The sequence below is a fragment of the Schistocerca cancellata genome, chromosome 7 (assembly GCF_023864275.1).
Source record: "Schistocerca cancellata isolate TAMUIC-IGC-003103 chromosome 7, iqSchCanc2.1, whole genome shotgun sequence".
In the NCBI taxonomy this organism is placed as follows: Eukaryota; Metazoa; Arthropoda; class Insecta; order Orthoptera; family Acrididae; genus Schistocerca; species Schistocerca cancellata.
The window spans coordinates 85,569,189-85,581,272 of record NC_064632.1 but is presented as its reverse complement, the minus strand read 5'-3'; the positions used below and the strand labels follow the sequence as shown (position 1 = coordinate 85,581,272).

Sequence of the window (12,084 nt, the reverse complement as noted above, 5' to 3'; positions counted from 1 at the left end):
ATCACATACAGTATTCTCTTCACCATAAGAATAGTACGAATATAAACATTTTGCCATGTATTCTTTCGTGTTTGCTGCTATCTCATTTAAATCCTGTCTGCCAAATAAACTATGAAACTAGAGTAGAGTGAAACAACAGCAAACACGGAAGGATGTACGTATCGTGTCATGTATATATTCGTATTATTCTTATGCCTAATAGTGATACAGTCAGAAATGAAGCACGGCAAGTGACTAGATTTTTAAATCTAAGATGACTCTAATTTCTGTGCAGAATTTGATGTAATAAAGAAGCGGCCGCAAAGCTTTTCAAATGGAGAAAAATTTTCGCCCAACTCTCGTTCAGAACATGTTCTATCATACGCAGTCTATTATTTGGTTCTTGTTGATCATTATCAAAGAAAGCAGCAGTGTAAGTAAAAACAAATAGCAGTCTCTTGCCATTGTTTCGCTAATGAGACGATACCTCTTCTCTTTTTTTTTTTTTTTTTTTTTTTACGTGGCGGTAGCGTGCACAAAAGCAAGCCATGCCGCGAGCCGCGACAGGCAATAAAAACGCACTATCAGAATGCGACAAACAATGCATGGCACAGTGCAGTAATGCATATAACAAAGAAAACGGCATTTATCAGATCAAAGCAAAATAAGCAATCGATTCAAACCAGATGAAGCACGTGAAAAAGGAAGGGCACCCGTATAAATACGGACGGAGCGCCTGATGCATAGCAATAGCTACGTGGTAAAGCTTAACTGCTAAGCTTACGACTCTAACCAAACTACTGTAGCTGTATCGTCATTCATTCGGCCTAAATTGTGTCTCATATTACAACGGACCAACTTTGTTTCGATTTGGAGGTGTGGCCTACAACTTTTCTCTCCCCTTGAATTTCGAGTCTCAAATTTCAGGTGCGGCTTAGATTCGGGAATTTTTTTTTTTTTCCTTTATTTCGAGTCTCATTTTTCAGGTGCGGCTTAGATTCGAGTGCGGCTTAGATTCGAGTAAATACGGTACTCCTTCCACCTTTCTGCTTTCCCTTCTTTGCTTAGAACTGGGTTTCCATCAAAGCTCTTGATATTCATGCAAGTGGTTCTCCTTTCTCCAAAGCTCTCTTTAATTTTCCTGTAGGCAGTATCTATCTTATCCCTAGTGAGATAAGCCTCTACATCCTTACATTTGTCCTCTAGCCATGCCTGCTTAGCCATTTTGCACTTCCTGTCGATCTCATTTTTGAGATGTTAGTATTTCTTTTTGCCTGCTTCATTTACTGTGTTTTTATATTTTCTCCTTTCATCAATTAAATTCAATATTTCTTCTGTTACCCAAGGGTTTCTACTAGCCCTCGTATTTTTAGCTATTTGATCCTCTGCTGCCTTCACTATTGCATCCCTCAAAGCTACCCATTCTTCTTCTACTGTATTTCTTTCCCCCATTCCTGTCAATTGTTCCCTTATGCTCTTCCTGAAACTCTGTACAACCTTTGGTTCTTTCAGTTTATCAAGGTCCCATCTCCTTAAATTCCCACCTTTTTGCAGTTTCTTCAGTTTTAATCTACAGGTCATAACCAATAGATTGTGGTCAGAGTCCACATCTGCCCCTGGAAATGTCTTACAATTTAAAACCTGGTTCCTAAATCTCTGTCTTACCATTGTATAATCTATATGATACCTTTTAGTATCTCCAGGGTTCTTCCATATATACAACCTTCTTTCATGATTCTTGAATCAAGTGTTAGCTATGATTAAGTTATGATCTGCACAAAATTCTACCAGGCGGCTTCCTCTTTCATTTCTTAGCCCCAATCCATATTCACCTATGTTTCCTTCTCTCCCTTTTCCTACTCTTGAATTCCTGTCACCCATGACTATTAAATTTTCGTCTCCCTTCACTACCTGAATAATTTCTTTTATCTCATAATACATTTCATCATCATCTGCAGAGCTTGTTGGCATATAAACTTGTACTAGTAGGTCCAATGATATCCTTAAAGAAGTTCTGGGTTGGTTTAGTATTAACTCCCTTTCAATAAACCTGAAAAAACCAATTTTATCCAGTTCCAGACAACCCACAAAAACCCAAAAGAAATAGTTATCACACAGAATGATCAGATGATAAAGCAAGTGTACTTATCAAAATTCCTAGGCGTATACGTGGACAATAGGCTGAACTGGGAACATCACGTTCTACAAACACTAAAACGGCTGACGTCGGCAACATTTGCTTTACGAATTTTGTCATGCTTCAATGACATTACCATCTCAAAGTCAGCTTACTTTGGCTATTTTCATTCGGTCATGTGATATGGCATCATCTTCTGGGGCAATACACCTGCCGCAAAGAAAATCCTCATAGCACAAAAAAGAGCAATAAGAATCATTTGTGGTGTACCCCCACGAACCTCATGTCGAAATCTTTTTAAACGACTTGAAATACTGACACCAACATCTCAGTACGTATATTCACTGATGTGCTTCATAATAAATAACCCCACTCTGTATGAAACAAATTGCCTACATCATGAACATAACACCAGAAGAAAAGAGGATTTCCACTGTGAGTTAAAGAACTTGACACTTATTCAGAAACGGGTAAAGTACGCTGGAACGAAAATTTTCAATTCCCTACCCAACAGCATCAAAAGTATAAGGAGTAGCACATCAGTATTTAAATGTAGCTTGAAAAATTATTTACTTGAGACCTCACTTTATTCACTACAGGAATTCTTTCAGAGAAATAAGTAAAACCCAGATTGGAAAGATGTTTTTAAATTTTTTGACACTGTTTACTGTTAAACTAATGTAATAATGCCCTAATGTAAAAATTCCTGTTTTTCTTATTTCCATGTTTGGGTCACTTTTAAACCCAAAGTGGGAAGTTTTGATTACTGTTCAAGGTTAAAATAGATGCAATAATGCCCTAAATATGAAACTGCTATCTTCACATTTATGTTGACTAGTTTTTAAGCTAATAAGTATGACTTTTGTGCACTGTTATTAATACTATAACAATGTCTTTATTCTATGTATTTTATTATGTACATTGACATGTTCCACATCTGAGTGACTTGCTCACATGTACAGATCTATGGAACAAGTATATAAATAAATAAATAAATAAACTCTTTGCCTTTACAAATGTCTGCTTGTGTCTGTGTATGTGTGGATGGATATGTGTGTGTGTGCGAGTGTAAACCTGTCCTTTTTTCCCCCTAAGGTAAGTCTTTCCGCTCCCGGGATTGGAATGACTCCTTACCCTCTCCCTTAAAACCCAATCCTTTTGTCTTTCCTTCTCCTTCCCTCTTTCCTGACGAGGCAACCATTGGTTGCGAAAGCTAGAGTTTTGTGTGTATGTTTGTGTTTATTTGTGTGTCTATCGACCTGCCAGCGCTTTTGTTGGGTAAGTCTCATCATCTTTCTTTTTAAATAAATAAATAAATAAATAAATATATAAAGGTGTGGGCTTCATGTCTATCTTGGCCACAATAACGCGTTCACTATGCAGTTTGTAGTAGCTTACCCGTACTCCTATTTTTTTATTCATTATTAAACCTACTGTTGTTTATCTGTACTTTAATTATATTAAATGAGACTCAAACTGGCCATAAACAGTAGTTCATTCAACATCTAAGAGCAGTTAAAGTGTGTGAACTGCAAATTTTGGTTTGGGCTGTATTATTGGTAGTAGATTGTTCCCACCATCAACTTTTCAGCCATTTTCGATGGAGGTGCTGGTACTGAGGCTAACCGTGTGTGTGAGGATGTGTTTATTGCCAGGTCACTCAGACCCCGGGATGAGAGGGTCCTGGTGGTAGTCTAGTGTGTAAGGACAGCTATCGTGGACTAATTTGAATTATACATATTATTAGACTATTCTAATAATAGAAAATGACTCAGATGTAATCAATGAATAAATTAGAGTTACTCTGTAAGTAATTTAATGATAGAGGCACTCTTGACCATGTTAATGTTACAAAGTGAAAAAATAAATATATGGATGTTATGGAGTTATTTATGTACACAATTTCGTACCATTATCAAAACTGACCCAGTTCCAAACCTCGGTGGTGAACTTGCAGGCATAATTTTCTGCAAGTTTGACATATCTGATAGATAATCATTTTCTAGCTAATCATTTTCCTACAAAAAATTGCAGCACATTTGCATATCCTGTGCACTCAAAGGGTCCTCCTGAATATGTTTGGCATGAATGTGTTTTATTATTTTCTTTCTTGATTTAATACTCCATGTTCTCATTTCTTGTGTGAATCTGTTCCTGTTGTCATTCATTATTGCATTCCTTTGAAAATTGTTTTACATGTGTGCTACACATTTTCTACTTTTCCTGATGATTTCAGGTGCAGTGGCATATTTGACACCATTCACTGACAGTTATCGTCGCAATCTCATATCGAAGTGGATTACTTTGGTGTCAGAACGTGCCATACCACATACAGACAATGTCTCACCAGTTTCTACGATGGGTGATCCAGTACTCATTCGCACTTGGCAGATCTTTGGCTTGCCAAGAGATACACTGTCAGCTGAGAATGCTGTTCTGGCTTTCAATTCCCGACGGTGGCCATTGTTTATAGATCCTCAGGGCCAAGCAAACCGTTGGGTGCGTAATATGGTATGTACAAGAAATAAATTATTTTTATTTCATGTATACATGGATTTCTGCCTGTATAACAAATGTTAAATTCATTGTTCACATGAAGAACAAACACTCAAGTGTTTTAATATAATTTTTTAAGAAATGGGATGCAAAATTTTTCCTAAGCACTGGCTTTGGAGAGAGGAATGAAGAGGGAACCATAGCAGCGAGAGTAAAAGGACACTACCTTATCCCTTTGATTGCTGTTGATGAAGTAACTTGTCATGCTTCACCTCTCTGCAGGTACTGTTGTCAAATTGAAGTGCAGCCTATGGCTTTTTCTCGAGCACTATCAATGACTTGACTTGAGCCTCCTTGCTGACCCCTGAGTGCTAATGACATGTATAGCCATAACACCTCTGATGTACCTGCATGCTGTTTAGGCATACAGCAGATTTTCCACTGCAAATTACAGTAACCTTTCACAATTTTGTTCACTAAGCTGTGTACAGCTATGTGGGTTGTGGTCTTGTTTTGCTTCATGTCATATTGTTAATGAAGATTGGCATAACAGTGTTTTTCTCATTCATTCTACAAAGAAAATAACAAGACGGCCTGATTACACTGAGAAAGAGATCATAGAGATACTCATGAACATTTGAGATGTAGCAAGTGAGCATACCCCATCTGTTAACATCTTCCACTCCCAACAGTTATTGATTTTTTATCAAGGTATTTTTTTTTTTAATCTCTGATACAATTAGTTATTGTTTGTGATAGGTACCTGGAAACCTGTAAATCAGTTATCAGGCAAAGTTCAGTTCAAAATCATTGTTTAGTTTATTATTCTTACTGCACTGATTCCAGTGATATCATTGGTTTAGCTGTAGATTATCTTAATTAAAAGTTATAATTAATTGAAGTTAATTCTGTAGTTCAATATGTGGAAAAAAGCTGTAAGCTAATTAGCAGAATCCAGTATAATGATGTAAATTATATTCGAATGCTAAACATTCTGACCACCAGTGAAATATGTTAAATTACCAGAAACTAATTAGCTTGTGAAATAATTAAATTTCTGATCCATAACCAAACATCATTGCATGTTTTGCCATAACCACTGTTAGATTCTGATCTTCAGCTTATTATTATTTATTTTATGGCCTTCATTGGACCACTCTAGTCAAAAATACAAAGTTCTAAACAAGTTGTTACACAGGGATACAATTTGGTTCAACAATAACTTAATATGATATTTAGGTAATATAATTATTAGAGTCTATTCTTATATGAAAGGTGTTTTGCTCTTCTGTCTGCCCAATATTTCTTCATTCTTTCAGATATTTTCTTTCTTCCTTCATCTGAGACAACTCTTCCTGTACTCCTTTTATTGATTTTCATTTGTAGTCTGGTTTGCGGGTCTTGCAGTATTCTGGTTTTTTCTGTCTTGTTTTTTAGGTCATCTACTGTAATTTGAAGTTCTTTTATATCTTCCTTAATTTCTGTGATCCATTTAATGTCGCTCTTGCTATTCCACAATTTTTGTATTATTTTTTTTTACTAATTCTGTTTTCTGGAGTTCTCATCAGATGTCCAAAGAATGAGATGTGTTTCTTCCTGATTGTGCTCATGACTGGTTCTATTTTCTTATATGCTGTTTCATTTGATGCTATTGTCCAATGTCCATTTATTTTATACTGTTTATTTATACATGTACTAATTATTCTTCTTTCTATTTTTAGTATTCTGTTAATTTCTGCTGTATTAGTTGTTCTGAAGATAGTTTCAGCTGCATACGTTAATTCTGGTTGTGTACCTGTTTTATAGTGTTTTAATTTTGCATCTATAGATAGGCTTTCTTTGTTGTATGTAGTTTTGGTAATGTAATTTGCATAGTTCAGTTTTTTTATTCTATTCTGCCATGATGGCTTCTCATTTAGATTGTATGTTATTACTTCGCCTAAATATTTAAATTTATCAACAATTTTGATTTCCTGTTCTCCTATTGTAATTTTGTTTGCAAGTGGTGGATCAGTTAGCATAATCTCCATTTTTTCAAATGATATTCTAAGGCCTACTTTCTCTGCTATTTCTTGTAGTGATTTCACTTGTTGCCTGGCATCTTGAACAGTGTTGGCTAGGAGAGCAAGATCATCAGTGAATCCCAAGCAGTTTAAGCTAATATCATCTTTTGCACTTCCAATTCTTATCCTCTTTGGATTGTCCTTGTACCACTCTCTCATTATGTATTCCAGTGCATTGTTGAACAGTAATGGTTATAGGCAGTCACCTTGTCTTATGTCTGTTTTTATGAGGAATGGTTCCGAAATTTCTCCTCTAAACTTCACTTTTGATTTGGTGTTGGTTAGAGTGAGTTGTATTATTTTAATTAGTTTTGGATGGAGTCCTAGATTTCTTAAAATTTTTAATACTGAAGGTCTGTGGAGACAGTCATATGCCTTCTTAAAATCTACAGATATTATTGCCAGAGGTTTGTTCCGTTTCTTGTAGTATGCCATAATCAATTTTAAACTAATTATCTGCAATGCACAGCTTCTCCATGGTCTGAAACCTCCCTGATATTCCCCTAACTCCTGTTCTAATTGCTCCTTGATTCTTTCATATAGGATCTTGGATAGAATTTTGTATGTGCTATCTAGGAGAGAGATTCCTCTGTAGTTGTCTGGGTTGCTCTTATCTCCCTTTTTGTGTAGTGGGTGGATGATAGCTGTGGTCCAATGTCCAGGAAATTGTTCTGTTACCCAAATTTTTGTTAGAGCCATGTGTAAGGAGGTCTTGACTGCGTCACTTGCATATTTCCACATTTCAACAAAAACCTGATCTTCTCCACATGCCTTATAATTTTCTTGTTCTTTAAGAATTTTTTCTACTTCTTGGAAAGTTGGAGGGTCTAGTTTGTTAGGTTTGGTTTTTATTGGGGTATTTATGTTGATTTGTAAGGGTTCTTTGGGTTCCTCGCAATTCAGAAGTTTGTTAAATGCTTTTGCCATGATTTCTGCATTTTCCTTGTTACTGTGTGCCATTCTTCCATCTTCATCTTTCAGTATTAGTGTAGGGGGCCTCATATTGTTGTAGTTGTTTCCCAAAGATTTTGTAGTAGTTCCTGGAGTTGGTTTTATGATAATTACCTTCTATAGACTTTATAATATCTTTATGAAATCCTCTCTTGATTCTTCTAATATTTTGAGTGAATTTTTTTCTTTCATTTTTTAGGTTGATGGCATTTTCTTCAGTTTTATGTGTTTGAAACTTTAACCATGCTTGGTGTCTATCTTCATGGAATTTGTCACATTCTGATGTCCACCATGCATGTTTCCTTCGTGGGTTCAAGGGAGCTAGATTCTCTGCTTCTTTTTAAGATTAGGCACTAGTTGTTCTAGATCATCTGTTAATTTGATGGTTTGTGTTATTTGTTGGTACTTATTATTTTTAATTAGCTGATGTGGGTCAAACCTCCTTTTTATTTTATTAGTTTTTCCGGTCCTCTTCTTTAACGGAGTGAATTTGATTTTAATTTTAACCATATAATGGTCTGAGCCTGTGTCTACTCCTCTCAGTACTTAACATTGTGGATCTCCTTATGAAAATTTTTGTCCATACAGACATGGTCTAGCTGCCACTTGCCTTTCCTCCAGTCTGGATGTTTCCATGTTTTAAGTTTACTTGGCTTCCTCTTAAAGTATGTTGATTTAGATATAAGGTTGTGTTCTCTGCAGAGTTCTACAAGTCTTTGACCGTTTTTGTTTGTAAATTTATGTGGACTCCATTTTCCAGTTATATCTTTATATTGCCTTTCTTTTCCCAGCTGAGCATTGAAATCTCCCAATAAGATTTTTACATTCTTTTTATTTACTCTGTTCACAGTTTGTTCTAGAAGGTCCCAAAATTTACCTACTTTCTTTGTTTTTGTTAGACAATTTTTTTCATTTGTTGGGGCATAAGCATTTATTATTGTATAGGCTTTATTCATTGTTTTAAAGCTTAGAGTTGCAATTCTTGGTGATACTGCTTGGAAATCTGTTACTGAATCTATTATTTTTATGTTTACTAAAAACCCTATTCCAAACTGGGGACATTGTTTCATTGCCCTAGGTCCTAGTTTCCCATTATAAATTCTGTATCCTTGTGGTGTTTCTCATTTCTTGGATCCCTGTTATTAAAATTTTTTGTTTATTTAGTTCATCTGTGAGCTCCTTGAGTTTTCCGGTCTGAAGTAGTGAGTTTATGTTGTGTGTTGCTATATAATTTATTTGCTCATGTTTAATCTTCTTTTTGTGTTTTAGTGTGCATTTGGAAGGTTGCAAATGCTCCGATTCATTGCTGTCTTCTAGTTGACTACCCACCGAATCCGATGTAGCCTTTTCCTGCCTTTTCGAGCAGGACGGAGGAATTTTTTTCCTAAAAGACCTTTACATTTTTGACTTTCGAAGGTTGTCAACCTTAGTTGGAGCAAGCTCCGATTTACAACTACGGTTGTTAACCGCAGAGGGTGTGTTTGGTCTGCGAGAGCTATTTTATTTCACTCAAGTCGGCCAGTAAACCAGTGAGGACTTCCCTATCCGCCACCTGGGGCGCGATCTTCAGCTACATGCTTTTGTTACCTTAATATGATGCACACCACTAATTAGGTTATACGATCTCATTAAAAACATAGGTAGTCCTGTGGAAGACATGGTTTTTGTCACTATTACCTTTAATGACAACACTGTATCTCAGAACAAATAATTCAGCAACACTTTGAGAATCACACCAAACTAGAGTAACCCAAAGTCCTTGAATCTCGGCGATCTCACACTGTGTTTTAGTTAGTCCTTTATTAGTTGATCTGTGTTGTTACACTAGCCCCTCCCCCTTCCAATAAAAAAAAATTCCTTTTTTATTTAAATCTAGAACCACAGGTGTCTCAGAGAAGTGGTGGTTTATAATATAGCCAGTTCTTGTAGTCTTTGGAACCATCAGGCGTTCCTGCTGGTGGCAGCCAGTCTAGAGGGTGTGTTCCTCTGCAATGCACCACTTGGAGGTGGTGTGATAGGTTGTCCTGGGTTGGTGTCCACAGGCGCCTCCATGTCCAAGTATGCCGGGTGTAACTGCTCAATAGGAACCATTTCATCTCATCCATTACATTGAATTTTAAAGGTGTGTGCTCCATGCAGTAAGACCTTTCACAGGCCATTGTATAGTGGCATAATTAGTGGTTGGATAAAGTCATCCTCCAGTCAGACAAAGGGTACGCTGTAGAGGTTCTCATATATAAAGACATTCCTGTATCCATGTAACTGAAGTGTGGATGGGTGATTTGGGTCATCATTTCTTACAGGTGTTGACTGAACTCAGTGACAGTGACTGGGAAAGTGGGTAGGAGGGGAGATCTTGTTGGTAATTAGTACAACTAGTAAGGGTAGCTCTTCACCATGCATGAGCTGTGCTGGTGGACGTTGCAGATACTCTTTGGGGAGACTGTTTACATATGAGAAGGACATAGCGGACCAAAGTTTAAACCAGCGGAAACGCCCATGTATGATTTCACCCACTCAGAGGAATCTCCACTGATTACATTGGTTGAATTATTAAGTGCAATAATCTGCATTCTTTTGGTTAGATATGACATCCATTGGTTGGCTATACCACCAACAGCATATCTAAGAGAAGATGGTGATTCGTACAGCCAAATGCCTTAGATGTTGTTGTTGTGGCCTTTAGTCCAGAGACTGGTTTGATGCAGCTCTCGATGCTACTCTATCCTGTGCAAGCCTCTTCATCTCTGAATTACTACTGCAACCAACATCTTACTGAATCTGCTTAGCGTATTCATCTCTCGGTCTCCCTTATGACTTTTACCCTCCACACTTCCCTCCAGTGCTAAATTGGTGGTCCCTTGATGACTCAGAACATGTCCTGCCAATCGATCCCTTCTTCTAGTCGAGTTGTGCCACAAATTCCTATTCTCCTCAATTCTGTTCAGTACTTCCACATAGTGATATATCCATCTAATCTTCAGCATTCTTCTGTAGCGACACATTTCGAAAGCTTCTATTCTCTTCTTGTCTAAACTGTTTATTGTCAATGTTTCACTTCCATACATGGCTACACTCCTTACAAATACTATCAGGAAAGACTTCCTGACACTTAAATTTATACTCGATGTTATTAAATTTCTTCAGAAACGCTTTCCTTGCCATAGCCAGTCTACATTTTAAATCCTCTCTATTTCAACCATTATCAGTTATTTTGCTGCTCAAATAGCAAAACTCATTTACTACTTTTAGTGTCTCATTTCCTATTGTAATACCCACAGCATCACCTGATTTAATTTATCTCCATTCCATTATCCTCATTTTGCTACTGTTGATGTTCATCTTACATCCTCCTTTCAAGACACTGTCCATTCCATTCAGCTGCTCTTCCAGGTCCTTTTCTGTCTTTGACATAATTACAATGTCATTAGCAAGCCTCAAAGTTTTTATTTCTTCTCCATGGATTTTAATTCCTAACCCAATTTTTTCTTTTGTTTTCTTTACTGCTTGCTCAATATACAGATTGAATAGCATCAGGGATGGGCTTCAACCATATCTCACTCATTTCTCGATTCCTTTCATGTCCCTTGACTCTTTAACTGCCACCTGGTTTCTGTACAAATTGTAAAAAGCCTTTTGCTCCCTGTATTTGACCCCTGCCACCTTCAGCATTTGAAAGAGAATATTCCAGTGAACAGTCTCGAAAGCTTTCTCTAAGTGTACAAATGCTAGAAATGTAGGTTTGCCTTCCCTTAACCTATCTTCTGGGATAAGTTGTAGGGTAAGTATTGCCTCACGTGTTCCAACATTTCTACAGAAACCAAACTGATCTTCCCCGATGTTGGCTTCTACCAGTTTTTCCATTCGCCTGTAAAGAATTCGTGTTAGTATTTTGCAACTGTGACTTATTAAAGTGATAGATCAATAATTTTTACACCTGTCAACACCTGCTTTCTTTGGGATTGGAATTGTTATATTCTTCTTGAAGTGTGAAGGTATTTCACCTGTCTCATACATCTTGCTCACCAGATGGTAGAGTTCTGTCAGGATTGGCTCTCCCAAGGCTGCCAGTAGTTCTAGTGGAATGTCGTCTGCTCCTGTGGCGTTGTTTCGACTTACGTCTTTCAGTGCTCTGTCAAATTCTTCATGCAGTATTGTATCTCCTGTTTCATCTTCATCTACATTCTCTTCCAATTCCATATTATTGCCCTCTAGTACATCACCATTGTATAGGCGCTCTATATACTCCTTCAGTCTTTCTGCTTCCTCTTCTTTGCTTAGGATGGGTTTTCCATCTGCGCTCTTGATTTTCATGCAGGTGGTTCTCTTTTCTCCAAAGGTCTCTCTAAATTTTCCTGCATCAGTATCTATCTTACTCTTAGTGATACATGCTTCTATGCCCTTACATTTGGCCTCTAGCCATCCCTGCTGAGCCATTTTGCACTTCCCATCGATCTT

General features: G+C 37.1%; 1 protein-coding gene across 1 annotated transcript in view; it reads left to right on the top strand.

The window, feature by feature from the left end:
• Nucleotides 1-12,084, top strand: part of LOC126092652 (dynein axonemal heavy chain 1-like) — an 894,951-nt gene that overhangs the window by 647,061 nt on the left and 235,806 nt on the right. Inside the window, exon 44 of the mRNA XM_049908374.1 lies at nt 4,353-4,627. Coding sequence (XP_049764331.1) covers nt 4,353-4,627 — 275 coding nt within the window. The remainder of the gene's footprint in view (nt 1-4,352; nt 4,628-12,084) is intronic.